This window comes from Parambassis ranga, chromosome 8, assembly GCF_900634625.1.
Source record: "Parambassis ranga chromosome 8, fParRan2.1, whole genome shotgun sequence".
In the NCBI taxonomy this organism is placed as follows: domain Eukaryota; kingdom Metazoa; phylum Chordata; class Actinopteri; family Ambassidae; genus Parambassis; species Parambassis ranga.
In genome coordinates this window covers 6,358,568-6,375,661 of record NC_041029.1, presented here as the reverse complement: position 1 = coordinate 6,375,661, position 17,094 = coordinate 6,358,568, and the positions used below count along the sequence as shown (strand labels likewise).

The 17,094-nt window shown below is 42.9% G+C and overlaps 1 protein-coding gene across 5 annotated transcripts in view; it reads right to left on the bottom strand.

Moving 5' to 3' along the window:
• Positions 1 to 11,911: 11,911 nt before the first annotated feature.
• The window catches only part of septin9a (septin 9a), a 46,587-nt gene continuing 41,404 nt past the window's right edge, over positions 11,912 to 17,094 (bottom strand). For all 5 annotated transcript variants that reach the window (XM_028411083.1, XM_028411087.1, XM_028411084.1 and 2 more), the window contains 7 exons: positions 16,994 to 17,075; positions 16,712 to 16,849; positions 15,083 to 15,200; positions 14,550 to 14,645; positions 14,358 to 14,454; positions 13,038 to 13,089; positions 11,912 to 12,937 (listed from right to left, as the gene is read on the bottom strand). In XM_028411083.1, coding sequence (XP_028266884.1) covers positions 12,796 to 12,937; positions 13,038 to 13,089; positions 14,358 to 14,454; positions 14,550 to 14,645; positions 15,083 to 15,200; positions 16,712 to 16,849; positions 16,994 to 17,075 — 725 coding nt within the window. In that variant the 3' untranslated portion in view covers positions 11,912 to 12,795. The remainder of the gene's footprint in view (positions 12,938 to 13,037; positions 13,090 to 14,357; positions 14,455 to 14,549; positions 14,646 to 15,082; positions 15,201 to 16,711; positions 16,850 to 16,993; positions 17,076 to 17,094) is intronic.

Sequence of the window (17,094 nt, the reverse complement as noted above, 5' to 3'; positions counted from 1 at the left end):
AGCTCACAAATGTAATCAAAGCGGCTGAAGTTCCACAGGCTCTGCAGTCTTTGGCTGGGGCTACACAAGGGTGGGGGTGGGCTGGAGGGGTTCATTGTGTGTAAAGCTGCTCGTAACAGTGTGTGATGTAAACATGCACTAATTAAATCTGCTGTAAAGAGGTCTATAACATGCATTCACACACAGGGTCTAACACCTTTATCATGTCTCACGACTGACATTACTGTCGAATCCTCCATCTGCTTAAGAGACTTAAGCAGCCTGCTGGCGTACATATAGTGCACATACAGCCAGCAGTGAGAAATCGATCATTGGAAACACACTATTCCAAACTCCATATGCCCCGTGCCTCACGTTTAACACCTCTGCCTTAGGATGTGCCTGTAAATTATACATAAGTATGTCATTACGCATGGAAGCCAATGACAGTGGCCTAATGAATATGGGCAGCGTGGTCGCAGTCAGCAGCATCGCCTCATAGGACAGAGATCCTATCTAGGCCACAGCATCAATCTTTCTGTCAGCGCCATGGCAGCCACTCTCTATGTCTTCACCATCATAAACAGATATATTATTCATGAATTAGCATTATTGTCTACTTAATTATTCATCAGGTCTTAATTATCTGGCAGATAATCTATTCTAGGTCACGGGAAATTGGATAAGGAAAGATAACATTGTTTCAAGGGTTGTTTCAACATCTTGGGGCGAGTGTGGAGCATTTCCTGCTCGAGCGGTGATGAATTTATGAGAAGTTATGGATGTAAGGGAAGGAAAAAATGTTAAAAATACGAGTGGATACAACTCTGACTTGTATATAAACATCTCCTGTCACTAAAGGTTAGGATTGATGCATTATCTTTGCATTGCTTTAACCAAAAGCTCGTCTTTTCTGCTTCATGGTGGATGCCGCTGCTGTCCTCCACCTCGAGCTATGTTCTCTCTCCTGTCACCCATCTCCACCTTCCTGCAACCACCTACCTTACTCTCTCCTTGTTTTCTAGTCCAGGCACATACACCACAGAGGGCAATGAATCATTCATAGCTGCACGTAATGCTCTAAGCGCTCTCAGCAGACAGAAAGAGAGAGAGAGAGAGAGAGAGAGAGGATGTGAGACAAAGTGAGCAATAGATTAAACAGATGTATCGGATTAAAAGCATGTTATAGGGAGGCTGGTAAAGACATTGGACATTTTATTAAAGTCTGATCTGCTGATATAGATATTTTTCATAAAGCACATATGTATATGATGCCACAAGTCAAAGCATCTTTTCTTTGTGTTGATCAATGTGTCTTACAGTGTGATGGGAACAGGTCAGAAGCCTGAAGAAGATGGTTCCTTGCTCTCATCTTGTACGACATTAGTAAGCTGCTGGTGTTGTCACCAGGACTCCCTTTCAGGCAACATAAATAAATAAATAAACATATTTTGCATGTGTATGCATGTAAGGATGTGTTTGGATGTGACTTGTTACCATGGCAACCAAGTCTATAAACCTTAGCCAAGTCGCTTGGTTGCCTAAACCTTTCGCAGAATGAAAGCATCAGAGAGGAGGGAGGAGGGAGGAGTGACACTGTAGTACCCATCATGCCTCCTGATCACCTGCTTCTTAGCGCCCCCTCCCATGGTCATACCATTCAATGGACTCAGTTGCATCATCATCATCATTTTCAGCAGCATCCTACACATATGACAAACTGTGTGCTGTTTTGTTCTATTTTTACTCACTGATTTCTTCAATTTTCTGCTTGAAGGATAAAACTTGAATAATATCAGAAAAATATGACTGTGCACTAAAAACAAACACACTTTAAACATGTGTTCAGGGTGACAGGTTCTATCAGAGAGGCCAACGTTCTGACTAATAACACACCATTTGTACTAATAGCTGGTCCAACTGGGCCGATTAGCCGTGATTATGCCTCTGATGACGCTGCTTCAATGATCTGGCAACTTTCAAATCACCTGATTTAATCTGAAGGAAAACCCAACATGTTTATGTGCTGGAAATGATGAGCACTGGAAAGTACCTGAGAAGAACAAGGAAAAAGCAAAACGTCTTCCGTGTTTGTCTTTGTGACGAGCCTTTTCTGTTAAGGGCTTTTACATGTCAAGTGCCTTCCGCAGTGTTTTAACAGCTTATATTGTGTAGTTCACCACACTGACAAAACACAGAGAAAGAGAGAGGTGTCTTGTTATATTGTATCCTGCTGTGAAAATGACAAATTAAGCCACTTCACCACAAAAGGCTGCCACATGACAGACTGTGCATATGTCACAGAAGAAACTAAGTGCTGTGAGGCAGCTTCCCTTATCCTCCACACAAAGCTCATTTTTATTCCAGCTCAGAATGAGTTTTCCACTTAATGCATCCACTCAAAAAGACCTCAACCCATCCTCCACCCCCCCCCCCCCCCCAACACATACATATACAGATTTTTAATGTGCACCATTGCAGCCTTTATACTTTTAAAGTCTGGCTGTGTTTTAAGAATTAAGAGGCAGAGTCTCTGCAGATATTAATGCATTTATTAGACTTTTTTTTACCAAGTAGCTTGGTGGCTTATGATCAGCAGCCTAAAATGTGGTTCAACTTTATTAAGAATATTGGTGTGTTTAGCTTGTTATAAGAGCTGTAAGCCCATTTCCTGTACTAGTAGGCAGCTGGCTAGACACCTTGGCCCACGGGGAGCAGCTAACTTACTCCTAGCTAAGGCCCCCCACTGCTGGTTGCCATAGAAATACAGAGAAGATACAGAACCTGCCGAATGGAAAATATCAATTACTGAAGATATGTAGATAGAGGGAAGACGTGTGTGTGTTGCAGAGGCTGAGGAGAAGCAGCACACATTCAGTTCTGTCCACACTGTGCTTGGTTCTCTGTTTTACTCTGTGATGATTAGTAGAGAGTGAATGTTTCTGAGGGGTTAACCCCACCACACACACACACACACACAGTATAATTCACATATTGATCCATTCACTCAGCCTGAGAGCAGCCCATACAGGCAATAAAACCAGACCCAGCACCTCTCAGGGGAACCCCTGGCACACCATCAACATAGATGATAGTATGTGTGTGTGTGTGTGTTTCAGTGCTCAGTCAGTTCACTGGTCAACCCTCGGTGGCCCTGTCAAGAGCTTCCCTCTTGAGACTACTCAGAACATTCAACATAACAAAACAGTCAGTGTGCTGGTGAGGAACAGACAGCTGCTGAGGCTCCAACCTTGAGAGGAGCTGTAACACAGCGCTCAATCCCACAATCCCACATGGTTGCACATTCGCAGGATGCATTTACAATGTTTAAACACACACACGCACACTGAGGTATGCAAGGACACAGTGAGGTACACCGCCACCTGTAGATTGGTCTAAATAATGACAGCATCCGTCTTATTTGACAGGTACAAACTAGACAAACTAATGTGCATCCTCACACATATATTCATATATGAGTCAGGGTAAAAATATGAATTAAGGATGAAATTACACCATGAAGAGTGTTCGTTTTTTTATAATACACCGCAAGCTTTGTTATTGTTATCCCCAATGCCTCAGCCATTATCATTACCTTTATTGTGTCTGTTAGCGTAGCATCATTAGCATACTGTATTGCAGCGGATGAGGGGGAAGCCCAAGGTGAATCGCACCGCAGACCAATGCTATTGTTACACTGGCAATGCAATTATGCAATTTTGCATCTTTTAATATCTGATGGAAATGACACTGTTCCAGCTTCAGTCCAATTCATGAAGAGTGTGAGGAGCAGATTATATTTATGGAAATCAGCTCATGGAAATCACATTTCTGTGATTAGGCATGTGGAAGCCACACTGTGAACAGAAGCTGCAGGTTACATCCATGGCAGTTCAGACATTACCTGGTCTTTTTATTTCCTCAAACATAAATTACCATATGGCCAAACAATATGCTTTATCCCAGTGACCTTTGACCCCTGTTCTTTCTTGAATGTAAGAGAAGTTTTGTACTAAATTCCCTCATTGCATTTTCAAGATAGAGATGAGCATAATTGGATGGACAGACGGAACCATAAAGTCTCAGCGTTGGTGATGGCCACACCACAAGCGCAGCATTCTACGTGATCCTCATCAGTAGCAACAACTGCTGCATGAGAGGGAGAGAGAGCGTGAAAAGAAGACAAACAGAAGGGAGAGAACTAAAAGACACAAGGAGTAAAAGAGAGAAAAGCAGATGGGAAAACTGACTGAGACACAAGCTGTAACGTTAGAGAGAAGCAGAGTGTTCAGCCGGGTAGTGATAACTTGACAAATCACAGCGCTTGTGCTCTTAAGAGACTCAAGCTTCATTAAGAGATAAAGGAGACCCATGAGAAGAGAGAAAGGGGTGAGGGGAGACGGCTCTGCTCTTTGTGCCTCATCTCACTGTTATCTGCTTCAGGGAGCTTTATTTGACGACATGACCTTTAAGTCGCAAAGACCATGAATTGACAATGAGCGCGAGTTTTCCAGCAGAACGCTGGTTCCTGTGCTTCAGGGTGCTCTCCTGTCACACATTCACCTACACAGGAATAAAGGTGTCAGGGTTTCAGAGCTCCTTCAAAACAGAAATGTTTTGAGTACTCTTCACCGCCATCCTCCTGGGACTCCCTGGAGAGGTCAGAGGTCAGGGTTTCAGACAGACCAGCCCAGACATGACCCTGAATCAATACCAATATGGCCGCCAGTCATGAATGGTTTGATCAATGCTGAAAATGAAAAGAACGTTTTTGGAATTCAAATGTAGGCTACAATTATTATCACAAAAATGAAGTCTGTCAATATTGATATGTGATCTAAGCTTGGCTTTTTTAGCAAAAAAGTAAAATATACACAAAGAGTTCAGACCTCAGGGTGCTGATGAGTGTATATGTGCAAATAAAGAATGTTTTTATTTGATGGGAAAAAGGAGGGAGGGTGAAAGAAGGAAAAAAAACAGATCAATAACTATTAGTTTTAATTCTGTTACAGCAGGGGTTACTGTGTGTGTGTGTGAGAGAGAGAGAGAGGGAGATAGAGGGTAGGAAGGAGGAATATTGAGACCATTATTTCTTTGCAGACAATATGTGCAAGTTCACCCCCCGACACCCCACACACACACACACACACACTTATTAATTTTCATTTCCACACAGCCCTTCATTCATGTGATGAATGAAAGTCTGAGGTCTTGCTATCAGCTCTCACTTCACTCAGGTGATTGAATAAGAGTTGCTACAGGAGAATTAGATTGATATCACGCCTCCTCAGTCAGAGAGAGGAGAGGAAAACATGCTGCCTCCACTCCACATGTGCGTCTTCTCACTTTTCAACAACCTTTAAAGCTGTGTCTGTATCCATCTCATATCTGCTGAGCGTGGGCTCAGTCACTCTAACCATCATCCTCTGTGCTCTGCCTAACCCCTTGTGTTCTGTGAGCAGCGAGTTAATTGCCATTTTATTTTGCACCACAGTGGAGTCTGCATGCTAAATAGATCCATTTCCCTGGTAACACACATTAAAGACGGCATACTTGAATTCATGCTGTGTGTGACAACTTAAGACGTATTCAGTGCTTGATAGTGTTGTTTGAAATGTCAGACGTGGGGTGTGAATTTCCCTAGTGAGCCCTGCAGTGTGTGGAAAACACCTAGCAGCCCTGATGCTACCTGATACCGACTGAGGAAGCTGCGGTTCGGTCACAGCCTTGTCTGTAAACACAGAGCAATCACAGGGATTTATACAGCATTTCTATCCTTGGTCAAACATTAACTCCAAAAGAAGTGACACACACACACCAAGTCGACCTGTTCTCCTCAACACACACACACAGTGTTTGATGATGCTGCTAAAATTAATACAAAAGTCTATCCACCATTTAAAAATGTGAAAACATGCGTTGATCCACTGCTGTGATCAATGTCCAGGATGCTTGATGGTGCGGCTGCACCGCAGCACTGCTGGGGGTGGGGGGTGGGGAGGTGGGGTTTATAGTGGGATGACCTGTTCTTCCTCCCGAAGCAGCCAGCCAGCCGAGATAAGCGGCACTATTCACCATTCCTGTCTCGTAGCCGCAGCCCCACAGGCTCATCCGTCTCCATTTCCCACTCACTGTCATCAAGTCCACAGCGGCAGCTCAACCTTAATCAATCTAATTACCAACTGCAGAATAGACCCCAGACCCAGATACCTGTCCATCGATGTCCGCCAAAACGTCCCAGACCCGTCGGCTGGTGTTAAATAAATTAAATAAATTAAAATACAGAAATAAATAAATAAATATGGACACATTTATAGCCGTGTGCTGATTAAAGACTTGTCTATATTTAAAAAAAAAAATACATCAAAATTAAAATCATCAAAACACAAACAAGAGCGTTCAATAAATAATCATAGTAATTTAAATCCACAGTGTTAAATACATAGTAAAAGGCTGAAAATGAGCTTTTATGTTCTCGCCTACAACTTACTGATGGTTACAAAGGAATCAAATCACATTCCTGCTAGGTCTTTATAATAAAAAATGTGGCCAAGCGAGGAGAGAAAATTAGTCTGATATTTCTCCCTCTGCCTCTCCGACAATGGCAGGCTAATTAAAATCCTGGCATTTCATATTCATTACTAATTAGCTAAACGAGATGGCAGCTCCAAAGTGGGCTGCTCTTAATTAAGTCAGAGAATTTGAGTTACACCTTGGTGCAGTGATACGTGTGTGTGTGTGTGTGTGTGTGTGTCTATAAGAATGTCGAGGAAAAAGCTGTCAAGTGCCCTGGCATTTTCCAAGTAGCTGACCCCAGTCTCAGTGGAGGCAGAGGGCAAAGGTCATGTTCTCTTTAAAGCACACTCCATGTTCCACTGTGGGTGCGGGCTTGTACAGTAGCCTATTAAACACATCAGCTTAGGTAATGGTACAAACAATGGAAAACCTTTGCTTTAGCTTAGCACAAGGACTGGAAACAAGGGAGGCTAATGCTATCCTATCCTATTTGTTCATGTTCACCTCCTCATTGTCTCATATCTGTATGAAGCTGTATTATCATGTACGAAGGATGAGAAGAGAAAAGGAGCCACAAAGAACTTTCCCTTCTTCTGATTAGATTTATCTCAGAAATCAGAAAATCCTCTTTCATTCTTTACAAGATTGTCAAATCCTGAATAAATCCACAGGAAGACATTAATACACTGCAAACCCCTCTCAGCCTTAACGGAGATTTGTCTCTTTCAAACTTCGACTGCTTTCATGTGCTCCTGCAGTAGCTGTGAAAACAGCACCAGCCTTTAATTAACTATGTGAGCTAAGACAGACACATGCAGGTTTTCCACACATGGATGCTTGACGTTCTGATCAAACATTTCAAAACAAACAAAAAGCCATTATTGCTTCATATCACTCCCATACAAATGGCTAATTCAGCCCTCCTCTGCCTACCTGTTATCTAACTGTGTTATTTCATTCAATGGTCGTTGCTGAGTTGAATACTGAATTCTTATTGGTCAGTTGTGGTCAGCTTCACCAGGAAAACATAACATGAGGGTTGATGTTTCAGTCCTTGAAAGCAGAACATGTGAAGCGTCTCTTTTTCTCTTTCTCTGGTTGCACTGCAATGCATTCAACCCGACGGTAGGTGAAAATCACACAACTGTGTGACAGGAGCCTTTTCCTTATAACGTGTGTTTAAAGGTAGGGTAGGAGATTTTGAAAACTCAGTGAGAGTCAGCCAGATTTTGAAAGTACGCCTCCCAATCACATGGACACGCATTACCTAAAGACGAGCTGCGGTCTGTGACTTCGGCCATCATGCACGTACCTCTCTGGTGTGTGCAGAGCAGGAAGAGAGTGACAACCAGCCAATACTCTGCACAGGGTCCACCCGGAGGATTGGCTGATGTTTTTAGCGTCTTATAGCTTCCACAGATGATTAATATTCTTTGTTTTAAAGCCAAACTGCCAAACTAATCAGTTGCTATCGGATTGTAAAGAGAAGTTACACTAATTTAACAAAAAGTGCATCAGGATGAAATCTCCTACCCTACCTTTAATGTTATGAAGTCATGTGGGTTCAGATGATCTTTTGCTAACCCCTTACCTTGTTTCACACTACTGATAATGGCATATTAATAATAAATCAGCAGTTCATTTCAAACAGTGGTCGAGGTTGTGTTCTTCACCTGCAACATGAGCTTCATAAAGAAAGTTGATGTTTCCAGGAGACAGGACACACACACACACACACACACACACACACACACACACACACACACACACACACACACACACACACACGTCCTCAAATCTAATTCTGTGTTGGTACGCTGTATAATGTTGTTACAGCTGATAATGTGCATAAGTGTAAGGGTCTGCCTCTGCTTGTGTTGAAGGGGGATCTCTGTCAAATGCTATTGGCTGCTGAGGCTGGCTCCAGTCCACTTGTTACAGCAGTGAGTAGATTAGCACCAGATTAACAGACAGACCGCCAATGTGGCTAAAACACACACACACACACTCTCTCTCTCTCTCACACACACACACACACGCTATTTATTTTAGCATTGTCCTGTTTTAGTCAGTTTGTTTGTTTATGCAACAAAACTATTTGATAAAGTAAGAAGTGACAATAATGAGGCTGATCCTGTCTAAGACACTGTATGATCCTATCTGTTTACTGGCCTTTTTCTCTTTAAGTTGATGGGTCTACTCTGCACAATGATGCAAAAGGGATCCACAAGGAATCTGGTGCTCAGGACAGATGGAGGATCAATAGCACTTCCTTTACCTTTCACTGCCAGTGTAGAGAATCTTTATTGGTTCTTTCTGACTGACTGGCTGGTGTGTGTGGGGTCAACATTCATACAATATTAAACCTTCACAATAGCAACGCAAGACAAGAAGTCACGTGGGACGTGAGAGCAGGCCTCTGCTGTCCCACGTGTGGTTGCTTTAATCATGCAGGTACCTGAGGAGAGGATCAATGGGAGGTGTATGATGCCAATCAACCTGACTGGTATGACAGACAACCAACAGGGAAATAAGAGGCAATCACAACTTTACATTGACAACCATCTGTCCATACATGTATCTGCTGTTTTCCAGCAGCAGGAGGGGTTGTTCCAGAGTATAGTGTGTGTGTGTGTGTGTGTGTGTGTGTGTTCCATTCCAGTGCCTCTTCTACTTCTGAAACCAAAGTGCAATCATGTGGAAAATTAATTTCTCCTCTCATTACCATCCTCTCCCTGCTTCCTGCTCCCAGCCCGTGTCCTGTAACAGCTTCTGTTCTGGCGACATGTATAAAGCACTTCTCCTTTAAATTGTTTGCATCCTTCCAACCTCCATTACTATTCAGCAGCTGTTTCACCTGGCTGCATGTGACTGCCTCTCTAACTCCCCCCTTTTTTCTTACAGACAGCTGATGTGGTTATTCTTCCCATCACTGATGGAATTTGCAGGCTGCTGGGAGACCTGAGCAGCGATGTCAGGCAAGCACGTCTTCTGTACACAAGCACATGTCCAGCAGAAGAATTTCACAAAGCCTGTAGATTCTAGACAACTGTGGCCGCACAATCATGCCCGGTTATGCACATCCATTCCCATAACAGCTGCAAAATCTCTGACATACATCTGCAACTAGTCTGATTACTCACAGCAATTAGTCTGAGGCAGGAGATACTGACGATGTTCTTCTGTCTGGATCTCTCTCTCTGTCTGTCTCAAGTGTTTTCAAGCACTGCATATAAATATTCTGTAGGCTATATAGAGCAGAAGCCTCTCATATTCTTAGATTACCTGTTATTTGAAGAGTTTCTTTTCACAATAAAGTTACCATTTAAAAACAAAGCGACCATTCAAGCCCACCGAAAAGAAAAAAAATACGCCTCCTCACCATCATTTCTTTGTTTCTGAATCTTTGCCTACACACTGTTTGGGAATGTTTCTTTCAAGACATCCATCTGTATAAAACCAGTTTCCTCCCTCTCTGTTCAGACAGCTAATTGATTTTGCAGCTGACTTTTAATTAACAGCAGGCTTGATTTGCATAAAGGCGGATCATTTGCATATGGCCGCAGTCCCCCCCCCCATCCCTCCACATACATGTCTGAGTGCCTGGCACCGAGCCAAGAGCAACTGACATCGCAGAGAGAGAGAGAGAGAGAAGGAGGGAGGGAGGAGGAGAAGGAGTCTGCCAACAAAGGAGGAAACAAACAGCATATGGGGAGGGAAGGAGGAGACAAATAGGGGCAAACAAAAAACTCACGCCATGAGACAGAGGAGCAGGCAAGGTCGATGTACATACTGTAGACACACACACACGCAGATACATGCCTGATCAGACACATAGGGCATCACAGGGGCACACAAAAAAACACACCGATTTTGTAATCAAGTTAAAAAAAGTGCTGCAAAAATAATTACACACACAAACAGGTGTTAATTGGTGGCACGTCACCTCTATGCAGATGAGATGGGTCGACATGTTAACAAGATGTTGCAATATGTGCAATGCAAATGCAATATGTTTGTAGAGAAGAGGACTGGGGCCAAATGTCGGGCATTCTAAGAAAGAATAATTAGGATGCTACAGAGAGGGGTGGGGATTTATTAGGATGTATGGCGAGGTAACTGCAGGAATAAGCCCCAAGTAAAAAGCATTATGACAGTTTACTCTTAAGTACGTTGCTCTTGCATATTCATGCATTCATACATTAACTAGGATGGGCATTCATCAAAAAAGCTTCCTGTCCAGAGGGCTCGTTCTGCTCTGATAGGAGGTATCCATCACACCATGTCTGACCAATGAGCACAGCCATGTCTAATCATGCCAACCCCATAATGTCTAGTGGAAAGGTCTATGATATTCTGTGAGCATGGATGACAAACCGTACCCGTGTCTGTGCTACAGTCTGGTGATAATGTTTGTTGTCACCAAGCATTAAAACAGTCTAAAGCACCACAAACATTTGTATCTGAAATACAGCTGTGGAGCAGGTAGAACTGTTTTTCCTCTTTAATTTGTCAAATTCATTAGTATCCATGAAGCATGCAGGTTATTAATGGATGTCATTAAGGCAGGCAGTGAAGCTCTGAGTAGGTACCAACAGGATGACTGCAGTGTAGTGTACAGGGAGGGGACGAGTGAAGTCGTGAAGTCGTGGACAGGGTGAGTAGAGAGAGAGAGAGAAAAAATGCAGCTGCCTCCCAACTCCCTCCATGTCCCTCTGGGTAAAGATGGAGCTGGGGGGGTTCAAGTTTGCTGCAGGTGGAAGATGGGGGATAGCAGATGCCATTTTAAGAAGTAACGCCGCCATTTTCAAGAAAATAAAAGGTTAAACATGAGAAACATCAACACTGGAGTGATAATTTGACCTTTGATGGACATGGCTGCTACTGCTGCTCAAAAGATCTGACACTAATGTCTGCATCCTCACTGATCCTGACATCATGTCTGAAGCTAAGGACTCATCCTCTCCCATCTCGCTCTCTGTTTTTTTTATTGGAGGAAGAAAAGATGCACTCATGTATTTAAGTAATTAATGCTAATCAGCCATGCAATGACCTAGTAGGCAGTCATATTGATTTCAGAGGCTAATCAAGGAAAAGCTTAATGACATGGCAATTAAAGTACTCCAGTAAGCGAATTACACCGATGCTTAAATGTGGTGGGGTTGCAAATGTAGTAGAAACAGAAAAAGTTAAAAAAAACAAGATCAGGAAAATAAATATTTACAACTTCAATCTTTATTTCTTTAAAATAAGACAGGAGAAAATTTGTTATCAATAATACAAGTACAAAAACATATCGGAACACAGATGAATATACAGGACAGAGCATGACAGTGACAGCGTATGGAATTATATGGTTCAAACAGGCAAATATCCAAGAAAAAAAAGGGCTGGTCATTGGAAGACTTTCAAAATAAAAGACTCAAAAGTACTGAAAAATGTGTAAATGTACTCAACTTGACACGTGTTCTTTCCAGTTTCAGCCGACATGCTAGCAAACCATTCTCCAATAAATAAGGCACTATGATTGGCCCGAAGGTAGCTAATGTATATGTATGTGACTGTGTGTGAGCAAATTGACCCAAACTGATGACAAACGTTCACATTTTATATCGTGCATAAATACTTTTCCATCTTAAATCACTAGATATTATTTATAAGATATTTCTATTAATAAACATTTATTACTGGGAATTAAAAAACATGTCAAGCACCTGACAACCGACACATTAAAGCAAAACACAGGCTGTGAGAAAACAAAAAGAGCCAAACACAGAATGATGTCTACAGGTCGAATAACACTGCTTCACACAGACTGGTTTGACTGTATGTGTGCTGCTCAGCCCTCCTGTGGAGTGATCAAGTGCAATAATGGACATCATTGCTTCTCAAATACGCTGCTTTTAGTTGTATGTGTAAAATGTGGTGGTACAGATTTCTATAAGAGCTGCTTAAAAACATCAAACTTGCAAAAAAGTGGATGGGATTAATATCAGATTAAGGCACATTGTGACATATTGAGTCCATCCTGTTTGGTATAAAACTTTGGCAGTAGATATAAACCGTAAGATCTGGAAGCGGGTAAAAATGCAGCATGAAGAACTTCTCTTCACTCTCTTTGTCAGCAATAGTGAGAGGACAGGGTTTATTAAAGAGGCAATACACCGACATGAAAGGTCCATTCAGCCGCCCCAAGTCACTGAGAGTAAAGTCCCTCTGGCAGACTTTTGAGTTTCAATCCCACCTGTGGGATGGGGCTGGAGTGGAAGGTCAAAGTCTGATCATACTGAGGTGGAGTGTTTACATCTCGTGGGCGGCAAGATGATGTTCAGGGATACCGTTAGCATGAGCCACCACCGTGTTGTTCTCATTGAGGCGCCTGACGCGGTACATCTCGTAGTGGATGCTGCTGGTGATGTCCTTAATGTTCTGCATGTGGGTCCTGAAGAAAAAGCACGTTTTTTTTAAAATTAAAAAACATCTAAATGTTCAGAGACTATTCAGATTAAAACACACATAGACTAAGAATAAGAGTCACTCACCTGATGAGGAGATCCCGTAAATATGCAAACTCACAGTGGGCTATGTTCTCAACTACAGTAGAAAGAAAATTATTGTGTTATTAGGAATAATAAAAAGTGAATGAAAGCAGACAATGAATAGGTAGGTGGGTCAGTGTTTCAGTTTCCTGAATAGTCCACTAGGTGGAGTCAGAGATCGTACTGTAATTTACAAACAGACGTAGTATCATGTTGACACTCAAGACACCCTCACCTGCTGCACAGGTCTTCATCTACTTACAGTGTGTCTGAGGAGAGAAGACTAACTGCACAACAAATTCCCAGACATCTGTGTGTGTGTGTGAGAGAGAGAGAGAAAGTGTGTGTGGGTGTGTTCGGCACACTGCAGGAAATGAGGCTTCCTTTATGAGACACTCTATAGAGGGGTGGTGCCTCCAGTCTTGAGTAGATAAGGTAATTAAATTCCAATTCTACAATAAAACAAATGTTAACAAAAAGGAAGAGGCGGAGACAAGCTGACAAGACCGGGGAAGTTTTCCTCTTAAATTAGAGCAACAAGAACAAAACTAACTTTAATCTTTAATCTTCCGTTTTTCTAGACTTTGCAAACAAAAACAAACCCATACAATTTCTCCCTCCTTAACGTTAACATTTCCTATGTGGATGTGTACATTGTACACCTTTGTGATACAAACAAAGTGGTGGGATATCAACTACACAGATCAGGCCTGTAGTGATGCAGTGTGTCAGCTGCTCTGCCCACAGAAACAGTCTGGAAACTGAAAGCAGCTTTGTTGACAGTGACTGATTCAATGACCCTTCATTTCTCTCTTTCATTAAAACACAGCCAGGCTGTAATCAACACAAAGGAAGTATGTGTGTGCATTCTGCTTGATTTTAGATTATTTAGGTCATACAGAGGATATTAAAAATGATGATCCACTCATTATTTAACTGTGTTAATGGTTTTAGCTGTTCAGCTTAAGGTACAGCATTAGTTCCATCCATCCATCCATCCTCAAACTAATTATCCGGGGCCGGGATGTGGGGGCAGCAGTCTAAGCACTTCTTCTAGCTCTTCCAGGGGAATCCCGAGTCATTCCCAGGCCAGCCGAAAGACACAGTCTCTCCACCACATCCTAGGTCTCCCCGGTGTCTCCTCTGTGTCTCCCCCCGGTGGGACATGCCCAGAACACCTCCCCAGGGAGGCGTCTAGGGGGAATCCAAAACAGATGCCCGAGCCACCTCAGCGGGCTTTTCTCGATCTGGAGGAGCAGTGGCTTCACTCTAACATACATTCAAAATCTTACATTTTAGCACTTTTAGTTTTGAGATTTGTACCTTCAATGGTGCCCCACTTGGTCTTCCTCCCAAGGAGCCTCCTGCCGTTAACCTGGTACTCCTGATCACTGCCAACCACGGCAAATGGAATCATCTCCTGCTCAGAGGTTAAAGGTCAACAAACAACACAGTTAGAAATCATACTGAATGCATACTACCCTGTTATACATCCACCAGGATCAGTTCCCTCACCCTGATCTTTTCATTAATCATTCTGTCCTCTGTATCCTCATCAAACTCCTTCTGTGGGTACACGTCGATCCCGTTGGCTCGCAGATCTTCCCTGATCTGAAGGAGAAGATTTTCAAATGCACACACACACACACACACACACACACACACACACACCTTTATCCCTCTGCAGCTTAAGAAGGATAGCAGCTAATGCTTTTAATTGCAGGAGTAATTAAGTAGAAACGGTTAATGGAGTCTTAAGAGACTTCTAACAAATGTGCCTAAATCTGCACAGCATACAGATTAATGTGGTATTAAGACTAATCTGCTCCAAAAGTTTGGGATTAGCTGTTAACAACTGTTTGTATACAAACACAACAGAGAGCCCCAGAGGGCGAGTGCCTGTGTGTGTAAACGAGGGAAGTGAGAATCTGAGATCTTTGAAGAGAATAAAACAATAGAAAGCAGCAGCTTCGTGAACAATATATTAGCTTTTATAACGTGAAACAAATACAAAGACACACAGAATAAGAGAAGTAGACCGGTGTTACCTTCTTTTTGAAGAAGTCCCTCTCTTCCAGCGTGAGTGTATCTGCTTTGGCAATGACTGGGACGATGTTGACCACCTTACTGAGGCGTCTCATGAATTCTACATCAAGAGGCCGCAGACTAAGAGGCAAAGAGACAATGTGATCATACATCAGTATGCACAGGAAGGTAACCTGCAGCTCAGAGCTCACACACCAGAGGGCAGATGTTCCCAACAATTCTCCCAGATGGAGGAATGGCTGTAATGTCATTAGTTTGTGGGTGTGGGTTTGTGTGTGCGTGACGAGGCTAAGATGACTAGTGGTCCAGCTTAGGCCTTTCCTGTGGCTTGAGAAAGTATCTGCATGTGGTCAGAGCAGCAGATTCTCTCCTGCCTAACATCACTGTGACAAAGACGGCCTATTGTTAACACATTGTGTACACTCAACCGAGACCAAGATGAGAGACAAAAGTGCAGAATTGACTGCATGCATCCACACACACACAGTCTCTTTTGTCTTTCCTCTGAGTAAACCCTGAGCAGCTGCTGGCTGGGCCATGTGACATCTGCAGCGCTGGATAGACATGAAACGTTGCCAGTTGGAGACAGGGGGCCATTTCACACCAGCCCCCTGCCCAAGTAAAGACAGGCCATGACAAAAACTAATAGCAGTGCAGCACTGGAGCAGTGCTCTGTTATCAGCCGTGTGCTGACAATCCACAGCTGCTTCAACGTCTTCAACTTGATTAGAGTTACACAAATGAGGGAAAAAAGCTATGAACTGTACGGTGCATATATCAGATGATGAACATGAGACTCCTTCCCCCCTTTTTCCTGCTGCTAGTATACTCTGACCCCCTGAGATGTGATCAGAGGTGGGCCGAACCAGCAGAGGGGAGAGATTAGTCAGAACGATCAGAGCCAGATGTGTCTTTAAAAAAACCAGGGAGAAACCAGGGACACTGTGCTGCTTTGGGGCCTGGCTAGAGAAGCACATCTTTCCAGAGTGTGTGTGTGTGTGTTGGATTGTAGTTGTGGGATATGTTTCCTTGTTCTTAACTCAAAGGGTTGAAACAGTTCACTCTGCTCCACATTTAAAAAAATGAGAACCTAAAAACAAAGGCAGCCTTTGTTGCTGTGATACGTTTGTACTGACAGACATTTTTAAGGCGGTGTAAACTATTCCTTAGCAAACACTTAGCAGTTCTGACCCCCAAAACTAACACAGCCACGACAACAGCACTGACAAGTGATTTAAGTCACATTAGAAAGCCGTTGCTGCTGCAGAGCCAACATGCAGTGAAGAGTGAGAAGCTTCTCCAGAGCCTGCACACAAGCTCCGGAGAACGATATTTGGAACAATACTCGGCTCTGTGAAGAACAGTCTGTGCCACTGCAGCCGCTCACACAACCATTTGATTTGGTGCTGTGGCTACTTCTGCTGCCAGTGCAACAAGCAATGCCCCACATTGTACAGTCTTTACGCAGATATTCACTGACTGACAACGGTACATTGAATTAGAAAGACTGAGCATGTTTCAGCTTTATGTTGGCATATTGATAAAACATTTGCTCGGAGGTTGGCAAAGAAGAAAGGACAATTAACCTGGGATGTTTTTGTACAGATCAGCGTATGTACATGTGTCATTACCTGTGTCCGGTTGGAGGAATAAAGTAAATGCAGCAGTGGACTCTGGAGTCTGGGATCCTTTTCTTTCTGTTGATGTTAATTTCCTCCTGCAGGTACGCCTCGTACTGATCATTAATGAACTTCATGATGGGCTGCCAACTATGTCACAGGGATAAAAGAGAGAAAAAAAAACAATGAGCATGTACATAGAATGGAGAGAGAAGAATACAGAGTAGAAGAGGAAAACGTAGACCAGCTCTAGCCTCATTGCTCATATGGTTTAAGAGTAACATTGTAACGTACCAGTTCTCATTGTTGATCTGGTCTCCAAAGCCTGGTGTGTCAATAACCGTCAGCTTCATTCTCACACCTTTCTCCTCAATGTCTGCACAGAATAAAACATA